At 36.8% G+C, this 20023-nt stretch overlaps 1 protein-coding gene across 2 annotated transcripts in view; it reads right to left on the bottom strand.

The window, feature by feature from the left end:
- EEA1 (early endosome antigen 1) overlaps positions 1 to 20023 on the bottom strand; it is a 128136-nt gene that overhangs the window by 73230 nt on the left and 34883 nt on the right. Inside the window, exons 2-7 of one of the 2 annotated variants that reach the window (XM_010839708.1) lie at positions 18873 to 18965; positions 10751 to 10876; positions 6282 to 6406; positions 2094 to 2148; positions 1935 to 2000; positions 208 to 247 (exon numbers count right to left, since the gene is read on the bottom strand). In XM_010839708.1, coding sequence (XP_010838010.1) covers positions 208 to 247; positions 1935 to 2000; positions 2094 to 2148; positions 6282 to 6406; positions 10751 to 10876; positions 18873 to 18965 — 505 coding nt within the window. The remainder of the gene's footprint in view (positions 1 to 207; positions 248 to 1934; positions 2001 to 2093; positions 2149 to 6281; positions 6407 to 10750; positions 10877 to 18872; positions 18966 to 20023) is intronic. The other variant, XM_010839709.1, reaches the window with a different exon arrangement.

Raw genomic sequence — 20023 nt, 5'->3', positions numbered from 1 at the left:
AAGATTAAGATTTCAATAACTGATTAAATTATACAGTTCACAGGTAATAAACACTCTCAACCTAGAATATGACTGATAACTTCACTGTTTCAGTGCCATGAAGTAAAACCATAAAACAAAATCCATGTAGCAGGCATCAGAGGAAAACAAAGAAGTAAAAAAGGGATAAGAAAGAAGAAAAATGAAAAAATAAAAGCTTTAAGTTACCTGCTGATGAATCAGCCACTAATCCATCAGGTTTGGACTCCTCAATGAAAACAAAAAACATAAACAAATGTATTAAAAGGAAAAGACTATACTGTTACAATTGTCAATGTGAAAAACAATCTCTGAAATAGATTCTGTCAGGTAAGTGGCAAGATTTCGATGAAAACCAAATCTTGGCCTGCTCACATCCTTCTAGATCTCTAAGATACCACTAGGCTGTCTGGCATAATGATTTAACTGTAGGTCACTGCCACTAAGAATGTGTTAACATATTAAATTTTCATGAACTTTGCCAAGATGGCATCTTAAATTCCATAAATTCAGTAATAACATAAGTTAATATAATGGAATAGGTTGCCATGCCCTCCTACTGGGATTTACCAACCCACATCTGTCTCCTGCACTGGCAGGTAGGTTCTTTACCACTGGTGCCATTTGGGAAGTCCCTATTATAAAGTTAAAATAGTCATCTCAAATGTAGTAAACAACTTCCTGTGTTTTCAAGTACAGAAAATAATATAATACAGCACATGTTTGATTGCTAATGGCATCTACCTAAAACATGAGTAAGTGAACTGTAAGTATTTTAGATTACTAAAACCCTCTTTAATGCATCCTCAATTATAAAAGCTGAGTAGTAATAAGGCTGGTGTCTTGTTATCCATTTATTTTTCTGTTCTAGTCCAAATGACAACTTTTGGGAAAAAGATAAAAAGGCAAAGACAACTGGGAGTCATGTGCTAAGATGCCATGTGCTATCTTAATGTGCTAAGTTTGCAGAGGGATCACTAATTACTTTATAAAAGTGTTAAAGGATGTCATTTTTATTCACAGAAATGAAAACTATATACATATTTGGTAAAAGTCATCATTCTACGATTTTTTATGTATGTTCATATAAAAGTCAAAATAACTTTAGTATAAAAATCATAATTTGTTAAAGCTTTTTTTAGAAAATACATTAAAGAACATTATATATAATGAATCTGAGATAGCAAATGAAATCACTCAAAATAACCACTTTGCATACTACAGTGATTTTCTTGTTCTTTTCTGTATAATTTTTATAAAGTTAAAGTTGTATGGTAGGTATGCATCTGTGTACAAAGACACAATATTTGTTTTTTAAAATCTAACATGAATACAACAGTTTTCGCATGCTTTCAAATAATCACCACTAATATTAACTATAAGCAGTTAATAATAGTTCTTTCCCTACTAATAGACATTTTAGTGATTTCCAATTTGTCACAAATACAAGTGCTTTGAAGTGCTTCATGATTGTTTGAACCTATATTTTTTAACCACTTATGTATATTGTCAGAAAATAAGAATAATGTGGCCTGGTATAAAAAAAAAAATCCATAGGTAAATGATCCTTTTGGCCTCACTGTAGCATGTAGGATCTTAGTTCCCTGACCACAAATTTAACCTGCACCCTCTGCAGTGGAACTGCAGAGTTTTTAATCACTTCAGGGAAGTCCCACAGGTAAATGATTCTTAATGGAGCACTTTTAAAGAGTTATATCTGAGCTTTCCATATATTGGTTATATTGGTTTGTACTCATTAGAATTTCAAAGGATACATATGTAGGCTAACAAGCACAGAGAAACAATTAGGAAGCTATTCATATCATGCCACTTGTTTACAAAAAAGCATTATACTTAATTTAAAGCAATGAAAATGAACAACTAATAACACACTTTAAGTATTTAAAAGCAATTACTTGTTGCTGCAGCCCTTGAAATTTTTCTAATTCTTTCTTTAATTCTTCTGAGTACCATTTTTCTTCCTAAGGAAAGAAAAGGTTTTAATCAGAAAATTTTAAAAGGTTTTATTTATCTGATACACTGAAAATAAACAAGTATAATCATTTTTATTTTACCTTAAGTGAAGCCTGTAGGTCTTGGACCTCTTGTCTGAGTAGTGTTATATCATCTCTAAACATAAATTGGAAAAAAGGAATTAATGGTTAATTTGCTTTAACAATCATGGCTAGTGAATATACATTAATATTCTAGTTTTCCCAATTCTTAAAAAAATTCTATAGATTTTATATATAGTGGCATATATACAGTCCTTGGGAAAATAATTTTATTCCTAAATATACTGTCTATCAATGGAAGAACACTTTTATCATGGAAACAATAAAACTGACTGTCAAGTACTGAGACAAAAGCAAAAAGCCTCCCATTAATTTACCAGCAATAAGCATCAACAGCTTCCTACTGCAGTTAGTATAAAATCTAAAGTCATTAACAAGGACTATAAAAATCTGCACAGTCTAATCCCTACCTTACCACGCTCACCCTTATTCACTTAGCTGTAGCAATGCTGGCTCCTTGCTGTTTCCTGAGTCTGAAATGCTCTTTCCTGTCAAAACCTCACCTTCTGTTCCCCTCATCTAATAGTGTGACAAACAATGGTTAAGCAGACAACTCGAAGCCCTGATGCAGAAGACATTCCATGAGAAAACACATTTGCAATTACTCTTCTAGATATGAAGAACATATCTTATCCTCTTGGATTATAAACAGCAGAAAAAGGGACTCTCCTTGCTCCATGCCACTCCAATGACTGCCATGGTAGAAGACTGAAATGAGCTGATTGGGAATACTCATGTGCACTGATTCTAGTACAAAAGGAAAAGAACAGATCAGTTCTAACGATGCAGAAGACCAAGTCCACACCAGCACAAGCATATCAGAAAGTAAAACATAATGGGACATACTGGTAGGAAAATTATTCTCTAGGATGGGAGTGAAGATAGAGTAAAGAAACAAAGTCAGCTTCATCTGTGAAACATGGTTAACAGTAGAAAAGGAACCTCTACCTTTCAAAACCATTCATACATAAAGAACTCATTATTCAACAGAACTTGTCTACGCCAGACTCTCAAGTCATTGAGTTTAATGGGGGAAGAAAACACATAAAGAGTAACAGGCCATTAGTTCTACAATAGAAACGAAAACAGAAGCATAAAGATAGTGATCACGTCTACCTAGAAGCACTTCATGATGGAGATAAACTTTAAGGTGTCTTCTTTAATCTCTGAATACAAAAGTAAAACTAGATAATATATTCCTGCTTTTTTCTTGTCTCTTAAAATTTGCCTTTTATGACACTTCCATTAGTTTTCATTTCTCTGTTGCGTGTCTGTGTGTCCCCATCCTTCCCTCTCTCCCCCCATGTGGTCCTATGAACTCATCCAATGCGGAGAAACCACAGGCTAACTGGAGAAACCTTGGTCTTAACATGTGTATGAAAATGTGTGTATAGGTTTTAAGTTTTCCCTACTCTTTATTAATATTCCAACTCCATGTATAAAACAAAACAATGAAGAGACAGATTAATAACAATATGTAGCAATGGCTCATATTAAATTGAACGAAACTGCAAGGAAGATCATTTTAATTCAACTTCTAATTGGATGCCGTTACTCCAATTAATCTTTCAAAAAGTGCCACTTAATAAATTTTTGAAAGTAACTTGTCTAGCAAAAAAAAATCTTCTGAAACATTTAACAGATTGAACAGTCTAGGATATTAACAAAAGAAAATTAGGAAGCATCTATCAAAATTTTAAAGGGAAACTTTATCCAGAAATCCCATTTCTGGAAATATATCTTCCAGATATATTTAAACACATGCAAACAATATGTCCACAAAGACATATACCACCACAACATTTATATGTACAAAATACTGGAAATAGCCTGAATGCTTGTCAACAGGAGAATAGTAAAATTCCATGCGGTCATTAAAAAGAGTAAGATAACTATCTTCAATGATAAGAAACAATCCATAGATACAGATAGAAACAAAGGGTATAGGACAATGTAGAACTGCTCTTTTATGTAATTATATATTTATACATTTCTTTATATGTACACAGATATAAGCATATTGTATATATGCAGAGACTATCTTTCTGTACTATCCTATACAAAAAAGATCTTAATGACCCAGATAACCATGATGGTGTGATCACTCACCAAGAGCCAGATACCCTGGAGTATGAAGTAAAGTGGGCCTTAGGAAGCATTACTATAAACAAAACTAGTGGAGGTGATGGAATTCCAGCTGAGCTATTTCAAATCCTAAAGGATGATCCTGTTAAAGCACTGTACTCAATATGCCAGCAAATCTGGAAAACTCAACAGTGGCCACAGGACTGGAAAAGGTCAGTTATCATCCCAATAGAAATGAAGGGCAATGCCAAAGATTGTTCAAACTATCAGACAATTGCACTCATTTCACATGCTAGCAAAGTAATGCTCAAAATTCTCCAAGCTAGGCTTCAAAAGCACATGAACCAAGAACCTCCAGATGTACAAGCTAGATTCAGATAAGGCAGAGGAACCAGAGTTTATATTGCCAACATTCATTGGATCACGAGAAAGCAAGAGAATTCCAGAAAAACATCTGCCTCATTGACGATGCTAAAGCCTTTGTGCAAGTCACAATAAACTGGAATATTCTTAAGGAGATGGGAATACCAGACCACTTTACCTGCCTGCTGAGAAACCTGTATGCAGGTCATGAAGCAACATTTAGAACCAGACATGGGAAAAGGGACTGGTTCAAAACTGGGAAAGAGTATGTCAAGGTTGTACACTGTCACCCTGCTTACTTGACTTATATGCAGAGTACATCATGTGAAATGCCAGGCAGGATGAATCACAAGCTGGAATCAAGACTGCCAGGAGAAACATCAACAACCTCAGATATGCAGATGATACCACCCTAAAGGCAGAAAGCAAAGAGAAACTAAAGAGCCCCTTAATGAGGGCAAAAGAGGAGAGTGAAAAGGATGGCTTAAAACTGAACATTCAAAAAACAAAGATTATGGTATCTGGTCCCATCACTTTATGACAAATAGATGGGGAAAAAGTGGAAACACTGACATTTTATTTTCGTGGGCTCCAAATCACTGTGGACAGTAACTGCAGCCACGAAATTCAAAGACACTTGCTCCTTGGAAGCAAAACTATGACAAACCTAGACAGCATATTTAAAAAGCAGAGACATCACTTTGCCAACAAAGGTCCATGTAGATAAAGCTATGGTTTTTCCAGTAATCACGTACAGATATGAGAGTTGGACCATAAAGAGGGCTGAGAGCTGAATAATTGATGCTTTCTAATCGTAGTGCTGGAGATGACTCTTGAGAGTCCCTTGGACTGCAAGGAGATCCAACCAGTCAATTCTAAAGAAATCAAACCTGAATATTCATTAGCAGGACTGATGCTGAAGCTCCAACACTTTGGCCACCTGATGCAAAGAGCCAACTCACTGGAAAAGACCCTGATGCTAGGAAAGATTGGGGGCAGGAGGACTGAAGGCAGAGGATGAGATAGTTAGATAGCATCACCAACTCAACAGATATGAGAATCCGGGAGATAGTGAAGGATAGGGATGGGGGAGCCTGGTGGGCTGTCGTCTATGGGGTCGCACAGAGTCAGACATGACTGATGCGACTTAGCAGCAGCAGGAAAGCCTAGAGTGCTGCAGTCCATGTACTAGCAAAGTCAGGACACAACTTAGCAGCAAATCAGCAACAGAATAGCAACAGAAAACAATCCAGCTTTCTTCCTTAGTGGGAATTTAAGACATAAGTTCTCACCAATAGAAGAAAAGCAAAGTTAACTGTTGAATCCTATTCTAAGTAATTATATTTTAGTTTAATTGTTAAAATGGTCAGGTAAAATTGCTAAGAGGCAGAATGTGTTTTGTTTGCTGTTATGTTGGTGAATACAAAAGACAAATTTTTAAAGAAAGCATATCATTCTTTAATAAGCAGAATATGCTAAATATACTCTAACCTTTTAAAAAATCACAATCTTTATTAAAAATATAACCTCTGAAACATGCTACAGACGTTGGTATAGCTGGTTATTGATCAAGGACTGAATAGATTATAACAATAAAAGATCAAAACTATGCTAAATGAAGGCAGATTTAAATCAAAAAATATAAAAACAGGACTCTTCAAGAACTAAGTATTCATGATTAAAGAGTGATATCACGTGCATTCATTTGTTACATTACACTTCAAAGCGATTATACTGTACCGCTTCAGAGCCAAAGCTTCTCCTCCGTGACTTGAGTCATTACCAGCATCATGGACTGCCTCATAGTGTTTGAAAAGTTCATCAGCAGATCCAAGAGATTTCATACACTGTGGACATATGAAACCCTACACAAAGAGGTAGAAAAAAGTTTCAAAATAGTATTTTGTATTGCAAAATAACCATTCCTATGTTATGAAATATAGTCAAATGTAACATTCATAGCAATAATGCCATTAAGTAAATTGTAATTTACAGTGCAAAGCCTAAATTCTGGTATTGTGCAAAGACACATCACTGCCTATCCTGGCTGCAGCTTACAAAATATTTTTTAAGACCCTTATAACCATCTTTTAGGTTGAATAAATTAATGGCTATAGTACAGAATTCTAATCTGAGAAGTTAGTTCTAATCTAGAAGTCTAGCTGAGAAGACATGCCATCAGATCTTCCATCTCTCAAAATATCCCCCAGAGTAAAACAATATCTGCTACAATCTACTGCACAGGAATGATAACCAAAAAACTAAGAACAATGAAGCATTCTGATCATTGAGAAAAAAAGGTAATATAAATTACCTGTAATTACCACAGAGTATGTGCAATGGTTGAGAAGTATTCTAATCAGTAAATCCCTTCCTAAGATTAACACTATAAAAGCTTAAAGTTAATAAACAGTCCTATAAAATCTTAAAAACTTATTATATGGTATGGCATATAAGGTCCTGCATTTGTAGTCCCCCAATGACCCATCCAGTATAATCTCAGGACACTCTGACTCTCTACAACATGCTTCAGCTATACTAAAGTACCTGTGTTTCCCTGAACACACACGGTGTCTCACACTCTTACACCTGCATATATTGCCTTTTTCCTCCAGCATTACCATCAGGCTTCCCACGTGACTGGCTCAGTGATAAAGAACCTGAATGCTAATGCAGGAAATGTGGCTTTGACCCCTGTGTCAGGAAGATCCCTCTGGAGAAGGAAATGGCAACTCATTCCAGAACTCTTGCCTGGGAAATCCCATGGACAGAGGAGCCTGGCGGGCTACAAGCCATGGGGTTGCAAAACTGGGACATGACTCAAGAGACTAAACAACAACAGCAAATAACACAATACAGCAACGCTAATCCATGCTTCCCTAGTGACTAGTATAGTACTTTGAACATAACCATATACTTTCTACTCCGTGTATCTATTTAATGAAATACAAATGAACCTGGCAGGGCATAACTTGGCAGGAAAAAAACCAAACAGAAAAGCTTAACAGCTTGCAGATCATAAGCCCTTCCAAGGGATACACTGAGCTAAGTAATAAATATTCCAGATACACAGAAATGAAACATAAATGTATTACTTCTGCTCCTTTGTGGGTGCTGTACAAATAACATACCCTCACATCACTTATTCACATTATATGGCAGATGTAAGGCTCAACAAGGATGACATTATCAGACAACGGTATGACAGAAGTATATATAAAGAACTACAGGAATACAAGAGAAGTATCCAAATCTGCCTATTGAGCAGTTAATACTGCCCCCAAAATCCACAGACACACACACATATGTGTGTATGTGTATATGTTGACATATGTCTATATGAGTCACTAGAAATAGATCTAAATAGGAATTTACTTGTCAGAAAATAAAGGCACTCTAAGCAAATAGAGAAGCATGAACAAAGGTATAGAAGAGGTATAAAACATAATTATGCTGTATTTGGAAAACAAAGGTATGTTCTGCTCACAGAACCAGAGTGAAGGGCAGGGGCACTGTTCCAGGGGATTGAAAGCATTATCTCCTGTGGAACACCTAAAACAAGCAAAGCCTGGGTACTGAGGATGTGCCTTTAAACATCAGAATAACGCCGTTAGCATCCAGAGATATGTGATGCTCGGCACTGTCTTCTGAATGAATGAATGGCCTCAGCTAGTGTGTTAATCTAGCTGGTGTTACACTCCTGTTTGAAAGCCATCTGTTATCTACCACCATGTTTAGTAATGGTTCTATATTAAGCTTTCTTGGGCATTCTTATAACTTCTGCCCAGTAACTAAAGTACCACACTTAGTTAACATGCTTTTAATGCCACAGCACATAAACCCCTGTAATATTTAGCCTGGCATTTCTCTTTTGTGTCTCAGCTTTCGCTAGTAACTAAAAGGCAAATTATACTGTTCTTCAGGGAATCCACGCCCCAATTATATTATTTAATCTTCACAGTTTTGGCTTTCTGACTATTGTCTTTACTTCCAGGTTTTGTCTCTAGATACTTAAAGATGCCAAAAAGCTAATGATCACATGAAGGTATGTCATACCTTCTTAACGCTTCTAAATATTACCAGGTTAATACTCTAGAAAGAACTGATTCATCCCTAAAGAGAAATTTTAGAAATTCAGTAATACATATTTAGCTGTAGAAATATTCCATCTAAGTGAGTTTTCCATGTGATTAGACATGGCATGTTTAAATAAATCTTCAATTTTAGGACATTTCTGATAAAAATAATTCTAAAATACATATGTGTACTTCCTCACCTTCTTAATCTGATGATATTAAACCTTTGCTGAATGTTCCAGAGCATAAATACTAATCACTGAATGGGTGCCTTCCACTGTATTAATTTTGGCAAGTCTCTAATTCCTGTACCCATATTTTATAGTCTTTCTTACACCCTCTCATCTTTCAACAATTATTTTTAAAACTTATTCACATAGTATTTCTAGCAATCCTAGCCTGACATGGATGGGAAGGGTAGATTAAGGGGGAAAAGTTTATTAAAACCACATCACTCACTTAAAATAAAGTACATAAAATAAACTCAGAATGAGTATCTGAAAGATGTCCTATGAATAAAGTGCATGATCTTTAGTTCATGGACTTTGTGATACTAATTCTGGATATTAAGAAACTCCTCTATTTATTTTTTCTAAATTTCATGGGAATTGAGCTTGCTAGATAACTTAGAAACAGTAAAACAGCAACAATAAAACACTAAAATAGCCAGCTGTATTTATTTCCCTTAATCATTCCAAACATCTCGCCAACTCTCTCCCTGTCTCTCTCGCTCACACACACACACAGCTGATTTAAGATTAAAAGCATTAAATTCCTTACTCTTAGTTTTCAGTTATCTCTAATCCTTTCTCAAATCTACTGTAGCAAAGAACTTAGCTTAACTTGATATTTATGATACCCTATTGTATCAAGTATTCTTTCAGTTAAAAGGAAAGTTCTTACTTAAGTGACAATAGGTAAAACAGTCACTTTTGATTCTGGCTAACCCATAAAGAAAAATTAACCTGTATGCTCCGGAAGGAAGACAACTGGTAACATACTAAGCAGAGTTCCATGAATCCTTCATGCCTCTCTGGTCACATTGCTTCTGCAGTTTAACTGGTATCTGCCTATATGTACTCATTTTCCTACCACACTAGAGAGTGTCTGGTTTAGTTGCTCCCCCCTCAAGTTTTTCTGCGGTTCCCCTTGAGTTGAATCATACATTACACTCTTTTTGCAAATATCTATAATAAAAACTCCCTGGCACAGAGATCATATCTTCTTTACCTTTTATTTCCTTTACCTACCAAAATATCTGGCACATTAGAGGTACCCCATTAATATGTTAAGTAAGTGAAGGTTTGGTGAGATCATTTTCTTATACATCACTACCTCACAGCAAAAAGTCTGACTTTTTATCTTTCATGATAAATAAAGTTTCCTTCTTTTATAAGATTTGTAAAAGAAATTTTTTAAAAGCTATGTTTCTTTGTTTTTAGAATACTGTCATGCTTTTCAAAGGAAGTATATCAAGATCATCTGAAAAAGTTTTTCCAGCCTAAAAATGGGCAACACTTTCCATCACTGGTTCCCACTCCCAGCCTTCGATTCACACCAGCCTCACACACTACAGGGAAACATTTGAGTGAGCCACTATTAATGACAAGTGTGTACCATTCTGTAACTTCCAACAGGTCTGGGGAAAAGACTGAAACAGAGGTAGATCCAGATTCTGGATCTGCTGTATATAATGCTGTGTATTTTCCCAAGTAAAGACAGTAACAGTTCACATGCAAGGTTCTCTTTTACTTTAAGAGTAAAGCATCTTAATTGAAAGCATTTTAATACATTCATTAATAAAACATTATACAATAAAGATATAACTTACAAATGTTGAAATAAAAAACATTCACTTTATATTTCAAATTTCATGGCAAAATTTATGCAACAATAAGCTTAAACTTTTATGTATTTTACGGATTCACAGAAAGACAGCTGCAAACAGTCAGAACAGCCAAGCCAACTTCCCAAGAGCATCTTTTCCTTACTGAACCTTCTTAGAGCATGCATAATGAAAGCAATCCATATTCCCATGTAGCACAAAAAGTAAGCAACACCGAGGCAAGGAAAAACAAAGCTGTTTTGAGCAACCCATAACCAAGCTGCTAAAACAAAATATTCAGGACCCACAGTAACACTGGAGTCATTAAGAAGTTCCTGTCCTCTTGTCTCATTTTCAGCGTGCACTTTCTGGTAATGCTCCGACAAATCAATAGCAGTTATACATCTTTTCATACATAACGGACAGATGAAACCCTGTGAAATAACAACTTTTAGGAGGATATACACAAAGTTATTTATGAAACAAAACAGAGACAATGAAAATAGACATCCCAGGAAAATAATTAGTATATCTCTTTTTAGTACATGGAAGGGAAATTTTCAAGTAGTAACTGTACAAAGGGTGAAAGACTGCTATCCAAAGTAGGACTCTGAAATTAGTTTCCATCCTTAATGCTGTAAATTCCCACTGGTCAATTTTATTGTTTTAAACAGTTGCTTTTGTTGGAATCTTATTATTCATTTTGTTTATGATACTTTGTCCTTATTTATGTGAGAGCTAGTACTGACAAGCTAGCTGTTATTTTGGATCAAGAAATGATTGGCAGTTTTAACAAATATTTTTATGTAAGATAATGTTCTCAACAAAAAGTTCTTATAATGAAAGCAATTTTCAGTCTTCACCATATTCCACAAGCTAAAGATCCCATTTTTGCCCACACCCACAATTCCTAGCAGGTGACCCCCCTTCTAATTTTATGAGCTAAGTAAAATCATTTTACAACAATCTCCCAAACTCCCTATACCTAACAATATCTGTATTTTAAAATATGGGCTGTTACACTGATCTATGGTTTGTGGTTTTGTCTATAGTTTGAGGAACAGTAAAAGGATAAGAGAATAAAGAAGTTGAGAGTGTCAAGGAGAAAGTAAATTAAATGACAGCGGTGAAGGACAATAGGCTACAAAAGTTATGTCATGAATTTTGGTGTCAAAAATAGATATGGGTTTGAGTCTCAACCAATACTGACTACGTGACTTTTAAAAAACCACTTTACTTTGCTAAACGTCAGTTTCCTCACCTATAAAATGGAGCTAGTATTAGCACCTATTCATCTAGAGTGTATTCTACAGTGTATTCCTTGCCTGAGACATTGTAAGTACTCAACAAATATTAACTGTCATTAGATGTATGGTTAGAGACTAAATGAAATGAAGACAAGAAAGGATAATAGACTATAAGAAAAATAGAAATTAAAAATCTAAAATAATCAACAAGACCAAAGAAGTTAAGAAGTATGACTATGAGAAAGTTTTTGATATGACAGGCAGTTGATGTAAGGTATGCAGAGATAGGATTTTAACATGCCAGATAAAACTGTTCTGTCTGATAAGAAAATGGGAGGTACTGCCATGGCCTTGAGGAACCAGAGAAGTAATAAAGATCACTGGCATTGATAACATTAAGAACTGGGAGGCTAAGGCTTCCTTGGGTCCTTAATGTCACTCAGGATCATAGCAAGGAAGAAAGACTACAAACAAGATTCCAAAGTGAGACACAAGACAGGTCAGCAGTTAAGAACTAGCTCTGGGCTTGAATCCTTGAATCCTAAGCTACTACACTTAGCAGTTTATATGACCTTCAATTTCCTCATCCATTAAATGAGATAAATATAACACCTACTTCATATGGGGAATCTCAGGAGAATTAATAAGGTAATACATGCTTCCCCGGTGGCTCAGCTGGTAAAGAATCCGCCTGTAATGTGGGAGACCTGGGTTCGATCCCTGGGTTGGGAAGATCCCCTGGAGAAGGGAAAGGCTACCCACTCCAGTATCCTGGCCTGAAGAACTTCATGGACTGTATAGTCCATGCGGTCGCAAGGAGTCGGACACAACTGAGCGACTTTCACAGCTCACAATACATGCTAAGTCCTTATCACAGCATCTGATACAAAGAAAACATTCAATGAATGTTAGCTATCATTTAATATCATTGTTCCTTTTGTTGACAATCCTTAAAGGAGATCAGCCAGGGGATGAAAATAAGTAACATGAATTCACTTTTTCTTCTTTTTACTGATGAAAGGGATGTCTTCCTGGAAACCACAGTCGCAGGTACTAAAACTACAGAACAATCATTTTTTTTAAAGAACAATGCGGGTCTATTTAACCATGATATCTTTATGCTGCCTGCCACTTTACTTATTTCTTCACTGTAAGTTTCTACATATCATTCAACCATTCATTCAAAAAGTATTTACTGGGTGTGGTTACTACATCATTATGCTATGGTAGTGAGAACACAATGGTAAAATAAAGCAAAGACCTCATCCTTAATAAGATTATATACTTCTTGAAAAAGTTGCAAAAGAAAATACACTTCATACCTCACTAATCAGAAAATCCTATTAGAACTATTGAATTGGCTAAAAAGCTCATTCAGGTCTTATGGAAAACCTGAATGAACTTTTTGGCCAACACAATTCCTTCAAAATATATCGAGGACCTGAGGATCTCTCTCCATTGTTACTGCCCTGATCCAAGCCACCCTCAAAGTGTATATGGATCACTGCAGAAGCCTTCCAACAGTCTCTGCTTTTATCCTTACCCCTATGAAAATGTAGATAACTTTTGTCATTTCCCTGCTCCAAACCTTCCAATGACTTCTATCTCAGCAAGAGTAAAACACTAAAGTCTGTACAAAGGCCTCTAAGGCCTTACATGAAGTGGGCCTCATTACCTCACTAACCCAACCTCCCTCCACTCACTGTGCTGGAGCCACTAGTCTCTTGGCTGTTTTTCAACATAGCATGCCCTCACCTCAAAGACTTGTTCCACCTGCCTGCAACATGCTTGCTCCAGAAAGCCACATGATTCATTTCCTCACTTCATCCAGTTCTTTCTGAGCCATTCCCTTCTCAGAAATGTCTTCCCTGACAATTCTATTTGAAATTGCATCCACCCAAAACACTTTCTATTCCCTTTTCTTTGCTTTATTTTTCTCAGTAATACCAACTGTCTCCCTCTGTATGTTTTAGGTTTTGCCTGTTTCCACCCAATGCGATCTAAATTCCATCAGGATAAAGGTTTTTTCACTCACGCCATACTCCAGCATCAAGAACAGCATCTGGCTTCAATAAATATTTGATAAATGAATCTCACAATAACAGTCATTACCAAAAGGATGGGTAGAGGACTTCCCCGGTGGCTCAGACGGTAAAGCGTCTGTCTACAATGCAGCAGACCCAGGTTCGAGCCCTGGGTTGGGAAGATCCCCTAGAGAAGGAAAAGGCAATCCACTCCAGAACTATTGCCTGGAAAACCTCATGGACAGAGGAGCCTGGTAGGGCTACAGTCCACGGGGTCGCAAAGAGTCGGACACGACTGAGCGACTTCATTTTCACTTAACCAAAAGGATAGGCAATATTTTTCCACAAAAGTACATGGAAGAAACATCTGTCTCACATCAGAGTCAAGGAAAGTTGACAGGAAAAAGCAATTATCTGCAATGAGACTTGAAGGATAATCAGATGTTAACCAAGAAAAAGCAAGACTAGGTAAGGCATAGAGATTAGCACACACAAAAGTTCAAAGATAAGAAATAACTTGGCACACCTTAAAATCAGTTCATTATGGCTGGATCAGAGAAAATAACATAACCACACACATAAGGTCAACAGATTTCTCACAAAAGTGAAAATTCAATTCAAGTGGAAAAAGTAACATTTTCAGCAAATGTTTACTACAAGGATATAGAAAAATGTGGTTTCCATATCCACATGGAAGAAATGAACCTCAAGCACAATTTCGGACCATATACAATACTTTAAAATAAGTCAAAGATTGAAATGTACAAGCTAAAGGATTTTTTAATCTTTCAGTCTTTTTTAAAATGAAGTGTAATTGATATACAATATTGTAAGTTATAGGTTACAACATAGTGATTCACTATTTTTAAAAGTTACAGCCCATGTATAGTTATTATAAAATACTGACTATATTCTGTCTTGTACAATATCTCCAAGTAGCTTGATTTCTTTTTAACAAGAAGCAAGCATAGGATAGTTTTACAACCTTGAAGTAGGCCAAAAATTCTGTAGTACCCAAAAGCAAAAACCATAAAAGAAAAGTCTGACAAAACTATTTCTCTTTGACAGACACCATTAACAAAATGAAAAACAAGCCACAGACTGAGAAAAAATATACACAGCACATATTTCTGATTGTGGTATAAGGCCTAAAATTAAGGCCCAATACACACTGCTTTCACAACTAGTCAAACTGGAAGGGCTTCAAATGGCCTAACTGCAAGTTCCCCTCACCACTCTGTTCCCACAGATAAGAGATGGGGAAACAGTGGAAACAGTATCAGACTTTGTTTTTCTGGGCTCCAAAATCACTGCAGATGGTGACTGCAGCCATGAAATTAAAAGACGCTTACTCCTTGGAAGGAAAGTTATGAACAACCTAGATAGCGTATTCAAAAGCAGAGACATTACTTTGCCAACAAAGGTCCGTCCAGTCAAGGCTATGGTTTTTCCTGTGGTCAGGTATGGATGTGAGAGTTGGACTGTGAAGAAGGCTGAGCGCCGAAGAATTGATGCTTTTGAACTGTGGTGTTGGAGAAGACTCTTCAGAGTCCCTTGGACTGCAAGGCGATCCAACCAGTCCATTCTGAAGGAGATCAGCCCTGGGATTTCTTTGGAAGGAATGATGCTAAAGCTGAAACTCCAGTACTTTGGCCACCTCATGCGAAGAGTTGACTCATTGGAAAAGACTCTGATGCTGGGAGCGATTGGGGTCAAGAGGAGAAGGGGACGACAGAGGATGAGATGGCTGGATGGCATCACTGACTCGATGGACGTGAGTCTGAGTGAACTCTGGGAGTTGGTGATGGACAGGGAGGCCTGGCGTGCTGCGATTCATGGGGTCACAAAGAGTCGGACATGACTGAGCAACTGATCTGATCTGATCCAAACAGCTTCTCCTCTTCACAAGGCCCTGCTAGCCCCTGGAATTACTCAAATAAGCCAATCACATCTCCTGTAGGAATTGGATGGGGCGGAGAGGCCTTACCTCCCTGACACCATACCATACACCTGACACCATAATGCCTACCTGTCACAGCCCCTGATTATTGATTTTGTTCCCAAGTGCAGTTCTCATGTGGCCCTGCATGGCACGCAGTGTCCTCTTCCCCTGGGCTGTGAGTATATGTAACAAACTACGTTGATCTCATTTGTCTAATTATGTACTGAGCCAACCCCATAAGCCTAGAACAGGAATCCTTCCCTCACCAACGGAATGAGTAGGAGGCAACCAAAACATTGATAAAAGGATAAAGAACTCTTACAAGTCATTAAAATATAAAGATAAATATTCCAATTCTCAAAATGGTTGGATTTTCAGTTCCAGACAAAATGAAACAGCTACATTTCTCTATTCTTCCTGTAAGTACAGCTGAAATCTCTAGGCATTATATAAAACACAAGAAAAATAAAAAGCTGAAAGCTAAAGAGAAGAAGGCAGACCAGTTAAGGTCTCAGGAGCCAAGGATTGAGACAGTGGTGAGTACTGTGAGTTTTCTTTTCACTTCATATATTCTGGGCTGTGTGCTGGCAAAGCCAGCAACCTGAAAACTTCCGTGGACACTTACTAAAAAAGCCCTAAGAAAAGTCTTCTCTAGCCACTTGAGCAGGAAACTGAAAATCTGATGTGTTATATGCTGGTCATTACCAAGTGCCTTCAGTGGGTACTAAGGATGGACGTCAGATTAGAAAGAGATAAAGAGTAAACAAAGAATATGCTTTGGCAATGGGATATACTAAATAGTCTAAACAACTGTCCTGATGAGAACAAATGATATATCACATTATGTATTATCCATAATGTATACGTTATACACTGAATGTCTGTATACCCTCAAAATTCATATGTTGAAATCTTAACCTCCAATGTGATGGGGCCTTTGGGAGATAAGATTAAGTCATGAGGATGGAGTCCTAATGAATGGAATAGGTATCCTTAAAATAGAGACCCCAGAGAGCTCTCTTGCCCCTTCTGCCATGTGAGGATGGCCTTCTTTATCCAAGAAGCAAACCCCATCAGACCTAGAATCTGCCAGACCTTTGAACATCCCAGCCTCCAGAACTGTGAGAACTGTTTATTGTTTAAGCCTCTCAGTACTTTTGTTGTAATAGCCTGTATGTAGATACTATTTTATATATTATGATGTATAATAATATATAAAATGGAGAAGGCAATGGCACCCCACTCCAGTACTCTTGCCTAGAAAATCCCATGGACGGAGGAGTCTGGTAGGCTGCAGTCCATGGGGTCGCTAGAGTCGGACACGACTGAGCGACTTCACTTTCACTTTTCATTTTCATGCACTGGAGAAAGAAATGGCAACCCACTCCAGTGTTCTTGCCTGGAGAATCCCAGGGACGGGAAGCCTGGTGGGCTGCCATCTATGGGCTGCACAGAGTCGGACACGACTGAAACGACTTAGCAATATATAAAATGATATGAGTACCAAACCAGGGCACTGTTTTATTTCTGACTATTTCTTTAAAATCCTGGAGACCATGGTATTTCAAATTCCATTTAGATGGTTGCTAAGGGCACAATGTTAAAACCTAGAATTTGTTCAAAGTGGGAAGCCAACCTCAGGGTAAAAGGGAAAGATTAAGAGAAAAAGAGAAATTGAGAGACACAGTGAGAGGTTTCAACTGAAATCTTAACCAGTTAACACCTAGCACTGGGCATATGGAAAAAACAACCTCTGAGAATTCATAATCGCTAATAGCTCTCAATTAGGTTAATAGCTGGAATTTATACTTGTTGGTAATATGAAAAATTTCAAGTACAGAACTTAATTTAACAGAGTCCCAGGTTAGAGCCACTTCTAGAACAGTATTTGTATGCTGATGGGAATAATTTATGTCACAGGTAAAAACCAAAGTTGCAGGAAAAGAGATAAGCTGAGAATGTGAGAGAGAATGGAATCCAAAGCACAAGAGAAAGGACTGAAATTAGACAGGAAGAGAGACCTGTCTTCCATACACTGAAGTAATAAAGAGAATAGAGACTAAAGCATAGCTTTAGTGACAAAATGAGAACATTCTTCTAATGATTTCTTTTCTCTCAATGGGATAGAAGGTGACTGAGAGAAGGAGGGTATAAGGTAAGACACACGAAAGGTTTGAGGACGAAGAGGAGAGTACAACTATCACAGTAGAAAAGGAGCCCTAATAAGAAAATGCAGGAGGATTAGCAGGCACTGCTCATCACCACTGCAGGCTTTTTTGGGTTTGGTCTGAACGAGGTCAACAAGTATTACTAAATTCATTTCCAGGGTTACAATTGAGCTTTTTGAGCTTGTCATAAACACAGTTTGAATGTTTTCCTTAAACTTGCTCTTTTATACAGTTCAACTGATCCCTTTCTTCTCACTCAGTCTTGTTAGATCTTATTATGGTTAATACGAAAGACAGACGGGCAAAAAGAGACAAAATAGAGAGATGGGTGGTAAAAGACATACACAGAAACGTGCACACGACAGACTCGTCAACCAAGAGATGGGGAAGAGCGGGGAACAGGGAACTGGGCACAGCTGGGCCCAGAGAAAGGCAACTGACAAAAACTGTCACATCAGAAATGCGAGTGTGTTCGTCTCTCAGGGGCAGAGTTATGGATGGTTTTTATGTTCTTCTCTCACCTAATCTCCTTTTTCTATAATGAGTATATATTATTCATTAAAAATGATAGTAATAAACTTCTATGGCTGACTTCTCAAAAAATTTGAGTTATTTTTTTAGACTTACTTTCTCCATTAATTTTTAAGAAGCTATCAAACAAACATTCTTACAAATTATAAATGAAGACAAATAATGTAAAAGTTTTATAGCTTATCTAATTTTTCAGTAGCTTAGTTGTTCATCACAGTACAAACACGTAAGTACTTACTAATTAATTGGTAATTCTTTACAAACAGATTTTTAAATCTTCATTAAGTTCAAATGACTTTATTAAATAAAAGTTGTCAATATTATTTTTTAGTCTTAATATACACTTTTGCAGTCTCACAACTAAGCACTATTATCTACCTACAGTGTGGATCCAATTTGTAAGAAAGATTTATGAGATCTTTTGCTACAAAAGTTTAAATTACCAAATGTTACTCCAAACATTTGCTATTTTTCCTTAAATAATACTGAACCTTATTGACGAATGATTATTCTCATACCTCTGAAGAGCTTTCATTATTGACATCCACTGTGTTTATAGGAGCTGCTGATGAATCTAGATCTGAACCTTGAGAGCCAACTCTCCCAGGAGTCTGAAACACAAGCAGAAAAAAGCAAAGTAAATATCAACAATATATTCATAAACTATTTAATAACTAAATAGTAATCAGGGCTAGCCTTACACATAAAAGGAGATGTCCTCTCAACAACAACAAACAGCACTAAAGCTATCCTTTATTGAAGACTGAACCTAATCCTGGATCAATACCTCTATCTGCATTCTCTCAGGCTTAGTCTTTTTAAATTAATAAAAAGTTTACCTTTATAAACTTTTTATTTTGATTGTGCTTTATCATCTTCACCTCACTTTCACAGAGTATCTTATTTAATCATAATGACATCCCTGAGAGATACAGGGAAAATGTTTTATCTATAGATGAGAAAACAGATTCAAAGCAGCTAGGGACTTCTCAAGATTGTACTGTTAATAAAAATCAGAAAGAAATCGAACTAAAATGCTGTAATTCTAATTCCTCTTGCATTGCTCTCCACTATATCAACTGAACTACAATGATTTGAGAGGAGCTAAAAAGATCAACACAGGTCACATTATCTAGTCACCCACCTATCTACTACCCATGCCAACCATTACCAATCTGTCTCCAATATTTAATATTCCACCATCAAAGATACAGTTTGGAGGGTTAAAGGTCTTTTTTCCTCCTGCAACATTTTTATTCATTATACTTAGGTATGACCTTAAAGGAACTGGAAATCTACTAAAACATCAGGTAAAAGACAGATTCAGAGTACAAGAACTGACTCTAATCCTTATCAAAAAACAGTGAGTGCAAACTATCATTATTCTCACCATATGCAAGAGAGAATAAAGGTGTGGAAATTAAGTTACTTGCTCCAAGGCACATGACAAGTAAGTGGGGGAAAAAAAATCCCTCACAAGAGAGATGAGCCCTCAAAACACCTGGTTTTGAAAAACCATGTGAAGTATGTCCAGGAAAACTAAGAACTACAGGGAATAGAAAACCTACTCTTAAAGGACTTGCATACAGATTGACTTGACCTGAAAATCAGGGCAAAAAACCCCAGACTGAAAAGTGCATGGACCACACAGATTCAAAGGGAGGCGGGG

This window comes from Bison bison, unplaced genomic scaffold (genome assembly GCF_000754665.1).
Source record: "Bison bison bison isolate TAMUID 2011002044 unplaced genomic scaffold, Bison_UMD1.0 scf7180017864133, whole genome shotgun sequence".
NCBI lineage: Eukaryota > Metazoa > Chordata > Mammalia > Artiodactyla > Bovidae > Bison > Bison bison.
Note: the sequence above shows the minus strand (reverse complement) of the source record. Positions and strands in the feature narration are given on the sequence as shown.